General features: G+C 46.7%; 1 protein-coding gene across 12 annotated transcripts in view; it reads left to right on the forward strand.

Annotated features, from left to right (window-relative positions):
- Positions 1–1,392: 1,392 nt before the first annotated feature.
- myo6a (myosin VIa) overlaps positions 1,393–16,187 on the forward strand; it is a 29,536-nt gene continuing 14,741 nt past the window's right edge. For 4 of the 12 annotated variants that reach the window (XM_028040886.1, XM_028040888.1, XM_028040891.1 and 1 more), the window contains exons 1-14: positions 1,395–1,712; positions 6,991–7,125; positions 7,727–7,796; positions 7,868–7,941; positions 9,007–9,136; positions 9,217–9,322; positions 9,663–9,718; positions 9,788–9,885; positions 10,485–10,649; positions 11,419–11,499; positions 12,909–13,089; positions 14,889–15,033; positions 15,737–15,894; positions 15,963–16,054. In XM_028040886.1, the coding sequence (XP_027896687.1) occupies positions 7,009–7,125; positions 7,727–7,796; positions 7,868–7,941; positions 9,007–9,136; positions 9,217–9,322; positions 9,663–9,718; positions 9,788–9,885; positions 10,485–10,649; positions 11,419–11,499; positions 12,909–13,089; positions 14,889–15,033; positions 15,737–15,894; positions 15,963–16,054 (1,473 nt within the window). In that variant the 5' untranslated portion in view covers positions 1,395–1,712; positions 6,991–7,008. Of the gene's footprint in view, positions 1,713–2,441; positions 2,717–6,990; positions 7,126–7,726; positions 7,797–7,867; positions 7,942–9,006; positions 9,137–9,216; positions 9,323–9,662; positions 9,719–9,787; positions 9,886–10,484; positions 10,650–11,418; positions 11,500–12,908; positions 13,090–14,888; positions 15,034–15,736; positions 15,895–15,962; positions 16,055–16,187 lie in introns of all 12 variants that reach the window. The other 8 variants (XM_028040882.1, XM_028040887.1, XM_028040889.1 and 5 more) reach the window with 4 other exon arrangements.

Raw genomic sequence — 16,187 nt, forward strand, 5'->3', positions numbered from 1 at the left:
ATGAATTTTCCTGAATTCAACAAAAAAAAACTTCATAAAAAATTTTTGTTTCTTATGTAGACGTCATTTGTACGAACATTTAAAGTAAAACAAGTATTGAGTAAAAAGTAAACGTTGACTTTAACCTTGAAATATAATTTAATAATACATAATTTCATCATCAACCAATAAGATGAATATTTGTTCAAACTTGTTAAAATGAGCCCAGATGACTTTACCACAGCTGTTATAAGGATGGAACATTTTTATTAAGTCAACCTAAGGTGATGTAAAAACTTTAGTTGGGGCAACATTTTTTAAAGTTAGTTTGAACTAATTATTTTTAATTTAATATAATGGCTAAAGACAGTTCAGTCAAGTTAAAGTTATAGCAATAGTTTTGATCGAGTGTTTTGAACCTGACAGTTAAAGTTAACTGAGTGAAAGCAACAAGGAACTACCCTGAGTCAAGTTGAGTCAGTAAATATTGTTTTACAGTGAAGTGTATTTAATATCCACATCTTCAGGGGGAGCAGGTAGGAAAGAACATTGAAAAGATGAAGACGTCACTGAACATAAACATACAGATATTTTTGGGTCCAAATGTTCAGTAAAGTTACTCGCTGTGGGGAGAACAGTCAGGAGCGATGCTTGATATTACTGAGGAAAAGTAAACGGTACGCTGCAGTACCTGCATACTTCCACCTGGTACTACCCGCCTCTATCATGTATATTATAAAGCAGAAACAAGAAGCAAGTTTAATAATTTATTTAACTAAAGGCAGCTGCAGCTTTGTGACAGCAGTAAACATGATGAGAACAGCAGAACAGCTCAGGAATACGGGGAATAAACTGACAACCATAAACGCAGGGAGAGGTTTCTGCAACATCGGGACAGTCGTGGCAATCTGGAGGCTGATGACATGATCTGGTTCTCCATGTTCACAGCTCTGATGAGCTTTTATCTGCCACTCTGAGACAAACGGCTCTTTGTTTCCTAAGGGAGGAGGACAACAGAAGAGCTTCTGGCTCAACAAAGAAACATCTAGTTTCAGTTTCAGACTGCGACGTCGGCTTTACAGAAGGAAAGGAGCCAAATTATGAAATGCTCTCTTAATGAGAAATAATAACACATCAAATGTATATAGCACTTTTTAGGACACTCAAAGATCCTTACATTTCTTTTAAAAACAAAACTGATACTAGTATAACTTAATAAAGGAGGAACTCACTGAAAAGTGTATTTCAATAATTACATTTAACAAGTGTAACTTATATATTCACGAATACTTGTGAATATATAAGTTATTCACAAATGAAAACCCAACATTCCGTTCTCCAGGGTGGGCTACATTTGCACGCCGCACCTTTCAGATTTTTATTCGCCAGAAATACTTGGTAGTTATGAATAATTAACTCTTTCACGAGCGCCTTTGTGTTTCTTTTGTTTGAGCTAAAGGCTGCGGTTGGAAACAGCGCCCCCTGCGGCCGGTCCTGCCCCGCCCGGGACTATAAAGGCAGCGTGTGACGTCACGGGGCTGTTTCCCAGGATCGCTGCGGGAGAGGGAAGCTGCTGCTCGGGAAGAGTGTGGAGCAAGCCGCCGGTGGAGGGACACAGTCTACTGGAGGACAGCCGGCTGAAGCTGCGCGCTTGTTTCTGGGGACTTAAAGACGCGGTTCTACATTCGGTTCGACCCAAACTGAGTTCCGGCAGGTCCGTCCAGAAGAGCCAGGTAGGAACCGGCGTTAGCACCGGGAAGGTTCTGATCAGTGAGACCGAGCTGTTAGCTAGCTGGCGGGGGCTACACTGCTCAGCATCCCGGTTCCAGTTCCAGAACCTGTCGGTACCAAACCGACAGCCGAACACCTGATTGTTCTGGATCGATTTGAGCAGAACATTATGACTACCTCCACTTCGCACTGATTGCCCAGCTTTGTCTCCAGCTGCTCCCACCAAAGTCCATGTAAAAATCAGGGGATTTAAGCCAAGCTGGACCGCGGGAGGAGGTGGGTGTGTGGGGGGCTTGGTTCATCATGGTGGGGTGGAGCTGGGTCGGAACCGGTCATCCGCCGGGAGCTGGGTCCGAACCGGTCATCCGCGCTGGGAGCACCGAGACACGGGAGGATGTGCTCTGTGGTCTGACCCCGGGAACGGGAGCCCTGCTGCGGCCTGCGGGTTGACAGGAGCCGGGGAACCGGGACCGGTTACAAACCGGAACTGCCGCTGAGCCTGGGAACCAGAACATGCGGACAGGTCCTGACTGAAACAAAATGCTGTCTCCGATGGGTTCGCCGGTTCTCATGGGTTCGGCTGTGGTTCCGGAGCTCCAGTGTTGTGGTTTCAGGGTTATATAAGAGCTGTCATTGTTGTGGAGCTGCTGCCATTATCTCTCCTACTGCTCTGCTTTTGTTCTTATGTCTGACGAAGGCTTTTATTCTGAAATGATCCAACTTCCTGCTAGGTGGAGGCCGCCACACCTGCAACCGCCTCTCACCTGGACAGGACTTTGACTCTGCTCTCCTTCCTGCTGCTGCTTCACCGCAGCCGGGCGGAAACTTCACCAGGTCCCTCCTCTCCTCCACTCGGCTCCCGACCGGTTCTGGTTGGAATCGGTTGTGGTTCTGGACTGGTCCCTGCTGGTCCTGTTGGTTCTGGACCGGTCCCTGCTGGTCCCAGTCGTGCCTCCAGTTGATCCTGTTGGGCGAACTGGACCGGAGGGAAATCTGGACCTGAACGGTACGATGAACCAGCCTGGTTTCATGTGATGCTGACCCAGAGCCGGTTCTGGAGGGGAATAGAACTTAGTCCTGATTGGTCACCTGGGGATCATGGATCCACTGGAAGCATGGTGTTACCATGGTAACAGGAATTTCCTACCAGATAAAAATGTAGCAGTACTCGCTAGAAAGTATTCACACCCCAGAAAGTGACCTTTGACCTGAGACTCTGACCTGGAGAACCCATTAGTCGGAACCGGCTGCATTAGTATTCACACCCTTCCACTAAAATAGTTTGGTGTAGTTTTATCACCCAGGGGTCAAAGGTCAGCAGTTCCAGCTGCTAATGCTGCCTGGCTCAGTGGATCCAGATTGGACTGGAGCGGGTTGTGACCCGGTTCTGACCTGCTGGTGGAGTGCAGACAGTGGTTCTGGTTCTGTCTGCTGCTCCTCAACAGGTTCTGGTAGTTTTTGGTTTTTCAGTTTTGTGATTTTGTTTAAAATGTTTTCAGTTATTGTTGATCAACCAGCTAATCAACTGCCATATGCAGACTAGCTTAACTTAGCGTAGCTTAGCTTAGGGTCGCGGGGTCAGCGGGTTTAACTGGATCTCTGGCTGGGTTTGGGTTCTGCTGGTTAGTTTCACTGATTCTGTAGAGAAATGAAATTTCTGGTTCTGGGAATTCTGGATCGAATGACCCTTAAAAATCCGAATCAAATCGCTAAAAGCTGATGGTTCTATTGGTTCTGGACCCGTTCAGGTAGGGATGCACCAATTTATTGGCCAGCTGATTTAACAATCACCAATTTAACTAATTTTGGAAATCGGTGATTGGCTGATTTTTACATGTGAAGTTGATCTTAAGCACCGAGTTGATCTGCCTCCACAAAGAGATTTAAATCAACTGCTGTCTTCTTCTGCTCTGTGCCGCCAAGTTTGACTAGCAGACAACAATGACAATAGTCATCTCACTGTTGGCAACTTATCAACTTTCTTGCTACATTTAGCAACATTTTGGTGTCGGTAGGTCAGGATTCCTAATAGATTGGTGATCGGCCAGAAAACTGCAATCGGTGCAGCCAAACATTCAGGTGTTTCAGTCTGATCGTCCTGATCTCTTGCTGCGGAAGTTGCAGCAGATCATCCGATTGATGGTTCTGATCGGCTCCCGACTCAGAGAGGTTCTGCCTGGTTCTGCTCATACCTGCAGTGTTCATCCTGCATTTGGGTCACGGTTTGATTCCTCTGGGTTATTTTTGGCCGCTGAGCGTCCCGGACCTTTCCGCTCCGACGCGTTCACATCGGTTATGCAACAAGGGCTGCACTGCAGAAAATGGACATGTGTTTAGCGTTAGCTTCTGCTGATATTTTATGTGTTTAGCGTTAGCTTCTGCTGATATTTTATGTGTTTAGCATTAGCATCTGCTGATAGTTTATGTGTTGAGCGTTAGCTTCTGCTGATATTTTATGTATTAAGCGTTAGCTTCTGCTGATATTTTATGTGTTTAGCATTAGCATCTGCTGATATTTTTGTTATGTGATTTAGCATTAGCTCCTTCTAGGCCTTTATGTTTTTAGCAGTGTAGCATTAGCTTCTGCTCATATTTTTGTGCGTTTCTCATTAGCTTTGGCTGTCATGAAAATAAAAAATGTCAGTAAATATGTTTTCAGTGGTGAAATTATGTATGATTTCACACCAAAAATATTTATCAGCAAATTTAGTGTAAAAATGAGCTCTCCTTCAGGACCACGGTGGCCATCTTGAAAAATGGCTGCCATCTTGAATGTCTTTGTTTTTTTGGTTTTGTTTTTGTTTTTTAGAAGCTATTTTCTATAACTGTAGTCTGATATTTCTGAACTAGTCTGAACGAAGTCAGGTTGTTGGTGTGAATTTGCAGAAATATTCGGCTCTCCTGCAGGACGGCGTCGGCCCGGCTTGGTGCGGTTGTGGTTCCCAGTTCTGCATGACACCCTGTCTGTTAGACGAAGTAAAAGAAGAAATGGATCTGGTTCTACCAGGAAGCCTCCGTCAGAACCAGTGGCCCGGCCCGGCTGTGTAATGAACAACCTCTGAGCTGCTTGTGACTCGTTTTATTAGTTAGACTTCGACTCGGATCGAGACTCTTCCTGTCAATCTTTAACTTGATCAGCTCAGCACAAAAAGGCCTGATGTGGGCCGGACCAGCCCCACACAGAGCCCTGACGGACCGGACCGGGCTGGGCTCCAGGGTGAACTTGTGTTTGTAGTGATTTGAAGAGTCGTATGTAAGCTAGCAGCGTCCTGCGTAGCTCCGCGCTGGTTTTACTGCAGAACCATAAAGTTTGCCGTTTATGGTTCATAACTAAGTAACATTTTATCTCAGGTCAGCTGAGCCCAGCAATAGAGCTGTCACGTTATGGAGGGAGCCGGGTCCAGCCGGACCGGCACCAGAACCTGCTGTTGGTTAGCAATGATGTTCAGACCAGTGGAAGAAAGACTCCATTAAAAAGTTCAACCTGAAACCATGTCAACAAATCAGCAACATTTTCATTTAAAGTCCTCTTTTTGATGGTGAATTATTGAATAAAAGAGATGAACATCAAAGATATTTCTAGTTTTTAATCAGATATTTTTAGTTCTTTTTTTATTTTTTATTTTATTTTATTCCTCCAGGGGATCTTTTGTGGGCTCTAGTGTCCCTTATATGATAGTAGGCTGACAGGAAACGGGGAAGGAGAGGGGGGAAGACATGCGGCAAATGTCGTCGGGTCCAGGAGTCGAACCCGCGACGGCCGCGTCGAGGACTCAAGGCCTCCAAATACGGGTCGCGCTAACCGCTACGCCACCACGGCACACCCTAGTTCATATTTTTAAATCTGTTCTCCAGCTGTCAGATCAGAGCAAAGAGTTTTTCTATCCATTTCTCTGATCATTCATGGACCTTCTTTAGAAATGTGGACTGTGGACGCCAACATTAGAATTGGCTGCTACACGTTAGCATTGAGTTGCTATTTGTGGCTAGCTTAGCTTTTGACAGACTAGCTGCTTTTAGCACAACTTTAACACAATAGTGTTTTCCAGCATCAGATTGGTTTGAAGCAGAAATGAAATCCAGAGGAAAACAGAAGCGGCTTCCACGCTGTTAGTGGATGTACAGTAGCTGTGCATTACATTTACAGCAGTACCAGAAACATGCGAATAGGAAGGTTCCAGGAGGAACTATTGCCTGTGAAAAACACATCTTTCATTGTGTTGGAAGGAAAATAATTAGTGTAAACTCTTTAATGAGTTGAACTGTACGTGATTAATGAATGAACTCGTTAAAGTCCCGGTTAAATCCACCCCTCTGCTGGTCTTCCTCATCTTCATCCTCATTGGTTCCTCAGGTGAGCTCAGGTGTGCCAGTCTAAAAGGCCAGATCTTCCTCATGATGATGAGGTGACCCAGGGGAACCGCCCTGATCCACGGTACCGGACCGAGCGCAGTGGTTTGTCCGCCGGGTTGAATGGCGGGTCGACCCAAACAGAACTGACTGGACACCAGCAGCTGATTGGAGGAGCTGACCCAGTCTTCAGATGGATTATTGTGCCAAAGAACCGGGCCCAGCGGTTCTGCAGGCACAGCCCTTTGAAGGAGGGGTGATTCTGGCTCTAGGGGGCGCTAGAGCTACTCACCAGCGGCTCACAGAGGATCAGGGTTAACATGTTGAAATTGACAGGAAATGATGTCATTGGAAGACGTTAATGGCAATACTTGTAACAGCAGCTATAGTCTCCAAAAATAAAGGGGAAAAAATTCCATAAAATGGATTCAGCTTTAAGCTACATGCTGTAGGCTAGCTGTCGTAAGCTAGCTGCTGTAGGATAGCTGCTGTAGGTTACATGCTGTAGGCTAGCTGATGTAAGCTACATGCTGTAGGTTACATGCTGTAGGCTACATGCTATAGGCTAGCTGATGTACGCTACATGCTATAGGCTAGCTGATGTAAGCTACTTGCTGTAGGCTACATGTTATAGGCTAGCTGCCGCCTTAAAACAGTCTCTCTGCTGCCAGGTCCATGGTTCTTTTCATGACCCGATTTGGGCCAGGATCAATTCAGAACCGGCCCACACCATCACCCCTGTACCATCGTGCTCAATAATCTGATTTGGAGCTGCTGTGTTTCTGTCAGTAGAACCAGAACCGGATTGTTTTATTAGAACACTGAAGATAGTCGGGATAAAAGAAATCCAGAACCGGAACAAACCCAAAATGATCTGAACAGAACCCCCCCACCTCTCTCTCCTAACCTAATTGGGTCTTGTTGTTCCAGAACCGCGGTATCGCCGCCATGGAGGACGGGAAGCCGGTGTGGGCGCCTCATCCGACGGACGGGTTCCAGCTGGGAACCATCGTTGACATTGGCGCCGACAGCCTCTCCATCGAGCCGCTGAAGCAGAAGGGAAAGGTCAGAGGTCATCAGGGTTCATTAAGGGGCGGGGCCAATGCGCGTGTCACTGGAAGATGAAAGCTGTTCAGTTTGCTTTTGATTTTGGACACAAATTAATTTTTTTGAAATTATTTTATTGGTTCTGGCTGATTAATTTAAGCCTCTAAAATGGTGCTAATGTCAGTAAGTCTTTGCCGAATCTCGGTTCTGGTCTGTTCCGGATCTCGGTTCTGGTCCTGACAAATGGCTGAGGAGCTGTGACCTCTGACCTCAGAAGGCGTTTCCCTCTGAAGGGCCTGCAGACCATCTGACATGGCTCTCCATCAATCCCACAACACACCATGAAGCTTTTAATGGACCGTTGCCATGGTAACCCCTGCAGCGGGAATCCCGCTGATAATATAGGAAATAGTGCCCCCTTCATTTCTGGAGGGGGACTGCCATGTGGGCCATCCCCACTGCTTCCCGTTTGCTGCAGCCAGGTGTACTTGCTCTTTGTTGACTGATGGAGCTCCTCCTTCTGCTCCTCTGGTCAGGATCAACAGATTGTCTTTATTGCCCCCCGGTGTCCGTTTGCTGCCACTACAGTCTGATTAATTTGTCGTTTTTCCTCCTGTAGACGTTTCTGGCTCCCGTCAACCAGGTTTTCCCCGCTGAAGACGACATCAACAAACATGTGGAGGATAACTGTGAGTTTCTGCTGCTGTTCTGCCTCCCTTGCTGTAGATGGCGCTGTGATAAACCTGTCTCTGCCTCTCAGGCTCTCTGATGTATCTGAATGAAGCCACTCTGCTCAACAATGTCCGGGTTCGCTACAGCAAGGACAAAATCTACGTGAGTTCAGATTTACGGGTTAAAGTGTTCTGGTTGAAGATTTTTATTTTTGTTTCCATTAGTTTTAACCATTTGTTAAAACTAACAAATGGTTAGTTTGTTTGGCTTTTTTTGTACAAACCAGGAGAATAAAAATAGGCAATTTGTAAGAAAATCTGAGAAAAGCATCTCAGTTTTTAGAAAATATAAATTTAGAGCAAATGAACGACCAAACGAGTTTAAACGTTGGCAGAGATTCAGTAAACACAATAAGATCCTCTGCATAGCCACAGGATGCTAGCGTTGAGCTAAACCCAGTTTTTATTCACAGTAATCCGAACTGGACTCTGGTTCTGCTGCAGAGAGGCCATGTGTTCAGGAGCAGAATCTCAAAATAACAACAAACCTTCATCTTAAAACAAGAAATAAGAAACCTTTCTAATTTTAGTAAGTTGAGTTTTCTATGTCATGCTAATGAGAAACTTCCTGGTGATAAAATATAAACGGGGTTCATATGGCGCCTCCATCGCTCACTGTTTCAACAAGGAGAGATTTCAGTTTTAACCAGACCGATTATGTCAAATCTCATCTTTCTAAAACAAAAGTTTTTTGTTCTGATACTTCTTAATTCCAAGCTGTTTTACGTACCGCCACCTGCTGGTGAAATGTGGAACAGCAAGGACTAAAACGACCATAAAATTCCCACTGACAGAAATAAAAACTGAGCTCTTTTTCACTAATTCAGTTCATTTCAGTTTGTTTTGTCAATGCAGTTTCAGGTAGTTTTCTTTTCTTTGCTAAAGTTTTATTTCAGTTAACAAGCTAGTTTTTACTTTGTTAGTTTTTATTAACTATAATAAACCTATTCAAGACTGTTCATTACCTCCTGAATAATCCACTGCTTTTTGGTGAGAAATGATTGAAAACATCTTTAATTAACCTGAAGGAGACAAACGGAACCATCTGGGTCAGTTCTGCTGCAGCGCGTCAGCAGGAAGTGAGTCAGATCCTCACTTCCTCCAGCTGCAGGTTTTGCCCAGAGACTCACCTGTCTCCTTCGTCTCCTCCGTCTCGTGTCCTCCCCAGACGTATGTGGCCAACATCCTGATCGCCGTCAACCCCTACTACGACATCCCCAAGCTCTACTCGGTGGACACCATCAAGCAGTACCTGGGCCGGTCGCTGGGGACGCTGCCGCCGCACGTCTATGCCATTGGTGAGAGCGTCTCCAGGGCGTCCTCTGCAGAGGGGTGGCTTGGGGCGGAGCGGGCTAATCCTCCATGTGTTGCTCTGCAGCTGACAAGGCGTACCGGGACATGAAGGTCCTGAAGATGAGCCAGTCCATCATCGTGTCTGGAGAGTCCGGTGCCGGCAAGACAGAAAACACCAAGTTTGTTCTCAGGTAGGCTAGGATGAGACTTCCTGTCTAGCTCAACGGCACTTCCTGTTTGGGACCAAGAGCTCGAGGAACTGAAGCCCAGCTCAGCCGGTTTTGAGGTTCTGATCAGCTACACCTTTGGCTCTATCAGAGCAACGTCAGAGGCCCAGCGGAAACTGATTGACCTGATTGGTCAGGCTGAGTTCTAATGTAGTCTGCACACAGCGAAGGCGCCGTTTGACTTGCGGCTAAGACTGGTTAGAAAGCGGATTTGTTAGAGCGCTGTTTGACTTGTTATAATTTTGTTTGGAGTCGTTAGAACGGACTCGCATCAGAACGTCTCTGACTTTCCTCTGGTCTCCAGGTACCTGACGACTTCATACGGGACGGGTCAGGATATCGACGAGCGGATTGTGGAAGGTAAGGAGGATTTCTTCTTTGTGGGTAAGGAACTCGTTCAGTACTAACTGAGCCATCTGATCGGTGCAGCCAACCCCCTGCTGGAGGCTTTTGGGAATGCGAAGACCGTTCGGAACAACAACAGCAGCCGCTTCGGGAAGTTTGTGGAGATCCACTTCAACGAAAAGGTGACTTGCTCCATTTCATTGTAATAGGCCGTCAGTGTTTTAGTTTGAGTCTTGCAGGAAACCAGAACATTGATGTTTCAGTTGAGAACTACAGGACCAGCAGGACTTGGTAAACATGTCTGGTTAGTGAGACCTCAGGATCCGTTTGGCCGACACTATAAACCAGACATTATGAATCGGGGGGACCCCAGGGCTCGGTGCTTGGTTTGTCTTTGCTGCAGGTGATTCTCTAGTTATTGTCTCTAAAATTATTCTATGGTCATTTTGTTTCGGACATGTCCTCAGGATGAAATGCCATCACCAACTGAGAGATGATTGGCTTAAACTGCTTCAGTCACAGTGAAGCATGAATTCATTGCCAGACATGGAGAGGTTTGACTCAATGCGTTCTGGCGTGCCTCAAGGCTCACTGGTTGGATCCAGACCATGTTTCAGCAAATTTTTATAGCTAAGCTCTACCATCGTCTTCCTGAGCATTGTTCCCAGTTCCTGTCATTCTCCTCTCTGCTGCCTCTGGCCCAGTACAATCAGGCTGCATTTGACTTTTGACCCCTCGGTGGACAGATTTCTGAACAAGTGTGTTGTCTGTTTCCCACCAGAACGCGGTCGTCGGTGGATTCGTGTCCCACTACCTCCTGGAGAAGTCCCGGATTTGCACACAGGGCTCCGAAGAGAGGAACTACCACATCTTCTACCGCCTGTGCGCCGGAGCGCCGGAGGACATCCGCCAGAAGTTCCATCTCAGCTCCCCGGACACCTTCAGGGTAGGAACGTCAGCCGCCTGCTAAAGGGCCAATCAGAGCTCCAGAATCAGAGCGGCAACCAAACCCGGAGCCTGGTAGCGCCAAGAGGCTTTGGGTCCAAATTAGAGACTCACCTGGCATGACTAGAACGTCCAGCAGGCCTTAGCAGGTCCGGCCCGATCCGATTCGATCCGGTCTTGACATGTTGAGGTGTTGGGATGCAGCGTTGCTCCATCTCCTGCAGCCAGTCACCATGCAGACCTCTGCAGCACATTCTGTCTGCTTATTGTAAATCAGATGCTCAGAAAGGGAACTGCCTCGGCTTTCTGTGAACACAGAGAATTATTATTGAGATTGGTAAAGTCTGTTTCCACTTAGCAGAGCAAACAGAGCACCAAATGTAAGGCTGAGTTTCAGCCTGCTGGAGAAATGAGGCAGGTCTGATTCTGCAGGGAACATCCTGACCTGTCCTGCAGCTGCACTGTCTGTCCTGAACACCAGGGGGCAGCAGAGGACAGAGCCTTCCTGGAGGAACACTATGACTATGTTAAAAATTATTAATGTTCTCCAAACTGGAAATATTGACTAAATTAAATGTTTATTTTTTTTCAGTGTTGCTGCAGCAACACATTTCAACTGCTTAGACAAGATTTAATGAATTAAATCTTAATTGAGTTTTAATTTAACTTGATGTGACATAATTCTTTAGAAATGGTTGTGATTTATGAAATGTGATTTTCCGGAAATGGAGATGCATATTGATGGTTTTGTGCCTTTGCCTCTGCTGCAGTATCTGAACAGAGGATGCACTCGCTTCTTCGCCACCAGAGACACGGATCAGCAGATCCTGCAGAACCGGAAGAGTTCAGAGGTAAACCTGCTCTGGCTGCAGACAGATCAGCGTTAATGGTAATAATAATAATAATAATGAACAACTATTAGCATTTGCTGGTTTGTGCTTGTCTCCAGAGGGGCTTAAGCAGCAGAACCGAACAGGAAACCCGTTTAGTTATTTTCAAGGCTCCAAAGTTAGATTAATCAAAGTTTGACATTGTTTTTCATTTTTATTCTGTTATCCTAATCAGGATACTGTATTTAAGTCAACATGTTTTCATTTGATTGTTTCTATGGTTTCTAATATGTTACAGTTTTGATCTCTGGGTCACTTTTAATAATAATAATAATTATTATCTGCCAGCGCCTTTCAAACCCCCAAGACCTTTTACAACATTAAAAACACAAATTAAACAGTAAAAATGGCTACAAGACACAAAACCACAAAATAACGGCACAGTTAAAGTGAGAAGAACCTGAACAGACGAGCTTTGAGTCGACGTTCCGGATGTCAGGAGGAGCAGCTTTCCTTTTCCCCTCCCTGCTGAGACGGACAAGAGGCTCTGAGGATGATGAAGAGGAAGAACGAAGGTGAACGTGTGGCGATGAGCAGCGGGTCAGACCGATAAGGAGGGGAAAGGTTATGAACTGAATGGAAACAGGATTTAAAGTGAAGTTGCTGTAAAATGCAGTGATGTGGTGAAATGAGGCCAGCAGAAACTGGAACCAGTAGAAGTTTACAGACAGATTTATGAGGCAGAGCAACCAGGAGGGAAATACAGGAATCAATGAGAGAAATGACCAGAATATGGAGGCAGAGAGCAGAGAGAGGGAAATATTACAGAGGTGGAAATGAGCAGATAAATGATATTATTATTAATGAGAGAAAAGAGAGACACGTTTAACCTGAGGGTTGGAGAGTGTTGGTGATTCTGTGCTGTGACTAGGATGAGATCCGGACCGAAACCTTTAATCACATTTATTTATACTTACTTATGTCAGATTGGATGTTTGCTGGGAAAGCTGACTCTGATCGACCTGGCCAGTCAGACATCCACCAACGATATTCACAGAATGAAGTTACATTTCAATTGCCTCAAGGACAGTTTTATAGAAATTAGGCTGGACACTTTGTCTCCACGGTGACGGTGAAGCTCTCAGCCAATCAGATTCCTCTGCAGAAATAAAAGGAAACATCAGAATAACTGGGAGCGTCAGCAGAATGAACAGGTGAAGGTGGTAAATAAATAAAAATGTCCAGGTTAGAACCTGCAGAGACTGAATTTACCTGGAATCAGGTGATAGGTGGCGCTCCTGAGCCAGAAACCGTTCCAAAGACGATTGAGGAGCAGCAGTAGGAGGAGAAACGTTCAGATTAAGGTTTGAACAGTGAAACGGCGCCCTCTTCAGGCCGGGGGTTCATCACAGGGTGCGTTGTTTCCTCAGCACAGCAAAGCCGGCCCGCTGAAGGACCCGCTGCTGGACGACCACGGAGACTTCACCAGGATGAGCGTCGCCATGAAGAAGATCGGCCTGGGCGACACCGAGAAGCTGGACCTGTTCCGGGTGGTGGCCGGCGTTCTGCATCTGGGCAACATCGACTTTGAGGAGGCCGGAAGCACCTCAGGTGAGCCGCTGAGATTCAGGCCCAGACTGATGAACAGGACCTGCTGGTTCCCCTGGTTCCTTTGGTTCCTTTGGTTCCTCTGGTTCCTTTGGTTTCCCTGGTTCCTGTGGTTCCCCTGGTTCCTGTGGTTCCCCTGGTTCCTTTGGTTCCCCTGGTTTCCCTGGTTCCCCTGGTTCCTGTGGTTCCCCTGGTTCCTTTGGTTCCCGCGGTTCCTCTGGTTCCCGCGGTTCCTCTGGTTCCTCTGGTTCCTTTGGTTTCCCTGGTTCCCCTGGTTCCTGTGGTTCCTTTGGTTCCCGCGGTTCCTCTGGTTCCTTTGGTTCCCCTGGTTCCTGTGGTTCCTCTGGTTCCCGTGGTTCCTCTGGTTCCTTTGGTTCCCCTGGTTCCTCTGGTTCCCCTGGTTCCTTTGGTTCCTCTGTCTCAGAGTTTGGGTCGGTTCTGTTCAGCTCGGTATTTAAAGGTCCCCTGCAGAACAGCCCGGTTCCGGTTAAAGCAGGGGCCACCAACACGGGGCCCGCGGGCCCCCGGTCGCCTGAGTAGCAAGTTCTAAAAATAGTTGTTGCCCAAAAATGATTGAATAAAATGTTTTTACATTGAAGTAATAACATTTATTTATTTTTAGAATAAAACAAGTTTAAAATAAATTGCTCTTTTCTAGGGTTAAAGGTCAGGGTCATGCGCAGACGCCTGGTACCTTCAGATTTTCCTTTAAGAAATAAAAAAAAAGAATAATTTCTATTATCCAACGCTCTTTACTATTAACAAAACTGTGGAGAAAAAAAAATCTTTTGTGTCAAAACATTGTGTACTTAGTGCAGCATCTGTGTGAGTCTGTGGGGGTCAAAGGGCAGGCCGAAGCCTAAATCGTATTGGTCAGTTTGCTCATTTATTGGGCGGCTTGGCTTTTCTCTGTAGCTAAAAATGAATGTTTGGAGTTTGAACCTCCTGTAGCTCTAAGATTCAACCGGAGCTTTTTACCGCGTGCGGTTCTGACGGGCGTGCCCTTTGACCCCCACAGACTCTCACTGATGTACACGATGTTTTGGCACAAAAGATATTTTTTCTACACAGTTTTGTTAATAGTAAAGAGGGTTGGACTATAACTATTCTTTTCTTTTTTTTATTTAAAGGAAAATCTCAAGGTCTCACAGCTGCAGCTGCCGCAACAATCAAACCGTCATTCTGGGTCATTCAGAATCAGAAAAGCTCCAGCAGGGAATCAAAGTTAAAACTCTGAACTAAGAACTTCTGATCACATAAAAACGATAATCCATATCTGCCTGGTAAATCACTACTGATGACTACATTAGTAAGATCAGGCAGCATGTAATCGTACATGTCTGATTGTTATAAAGACTGAGCCAAGAAAATTCATGTTTGTATCAAACAAGCTGCCCTTCGTGTTGCTCTGAACCGTGAAGCAGCTCCCAGCCTCAGGCTGGTGACCCCTGACCTATGACAGACTCCAGTTTAACCAGATCAACAGCAAAACCAAGGATTTTCCCTCCTCATTGTCTTGCAGGCGGCTGATGATTTTCCCTCCTTCTTGTCTTGCAGGCGGCTGATGATTTTTCCCCCTCATTGTCTTGCAGGCGCCTGATGATTTTCCCTCCTTCTTGTCTTGCAGGCGCCTGATGATTTTCCCTCCTTCTTGTCTTGCAGGCGGCTGATGATTTTTCCCCCTCATTGTCTTGCAGGCGCCTGATGATTTTCCCTCCTTCTTGTCTTGCAGGCGCCTGATGATTTTCCCTCCTTCTTGTCTTGCAGGCGCCTGATGATTTTCCCTCCTTCTTGTCTTACAGGCGGCTGCACCATCAGGAACCAGTCGGGCCAGACGCTGCAGCACTGTGCTGAGCTGCTGGGCCTGGAGCAAGACGACCTCAGGGTCAGCCTCACCACCAGGGTCATGCTCACGTCAGCAGGGGGCGCCAAGGGGACGGCCATCAAGTAAGAGCTGCTGCTCACCAAACACACACACATACTTTTGCATGGCTGTCTTTGTGGGGACTTTCCATTGACTTCCATTCATTTCTACGGCCTAATCCTAACCCATACCCTATTCTAACTCTAACCAAAACTCAGTTCACATCTTAGTCCTAAATCTGACCCCTGACCAGGATTCAATCTCTGAAGTAGTTTTCTTTCTCTCACATCATCGTTTGATTTTGTTTAAATAAAATGCCTTGAAGGGAAGCAGCATTCTAGCTATGCTACCTATGTTAGTTGTGCTACCTGTGCTAGCTGTGCTACCTCTATGTTAGCAGTGTTAGCTGTGCTACCTGTGCTACCTCTATGTTAGCTGTGCTACCTGTGCTAGCTGTGCTACCTCTATGTTAGCTGTGCTAGCTGTGCTAGCTATGCAGACACAGAATATTCTGCAGTGAATGAGTGAGTCTGAGGCCTGGTAGCTGTCTGGTTTCTCCATGCAGCAGATCAGTTTGGGTTTTGCGATTCGATTGGTTCAACAATTAACGGCATTACTCCTCTTAGCTTCTGCAGTCAGCAATGCTTTTTGCTGAAAGACCCGATCTTTAGTCGACCCCGACACTCTCCAGTTCCTGGCAGCTGCTGCTAACCTGATTGTCAGGCCGGGAGCTCTCTCTCCCTAGTGAAGTCTGTAAAGGTCAGAGGTCACCCCGTGTCTCCCCAGGGTGCCCCTGAAGGTGGAGCAGGCCAACAACGCCCGGGACGCGCTGGCCAAGGCCACCTACAGCCGGCTCTTCGACCACGTGGTGACGCGGGTCAACCAGTGCTTCCCCTTCGACTCCTCGGCTAACTTCATCGGCGTGCTGGACATCGCCGGCTTCGGTCAGTCCACGATGAGGAAGAGGGGTCGTGGGAGGGAGATGACCTCTGACCTTCTCTCTGTCTTCCAGAATACTTTGAACACAACAGCTTTGAGCAGTTCTGCATCAACTACTGCAACGAGAAGCTGCAGCAATTCTTCAACGAGCGCATCCTGAAGGAGGTGAGCTGCTGCCATGACAACGGACCCGGTCGCTTAGGTTCTGGTTTCCGCGATCTCCTGGCAGCACCCAGGAAGCTGGAAGCAGCATCGCCTGTCCTGATTGGACGGTCTCTCTCACCGTCATGGTCTGGTT

Source organism: Xiphophorus couchianus, chromosome 15 (genome assembly GCF_001444195.1).
Source record: "Xiphophorus couchianus chromosome 15, X_couchianus-1.0, whole genome shotgun sequence".
Lineage (NCBI taxonomy): Eukaryota > Metazoa > Chordata > Actinopteri > Cyprinodontiformes > Poeciliidae > Xiphophorus > Xiphophorus couchianus.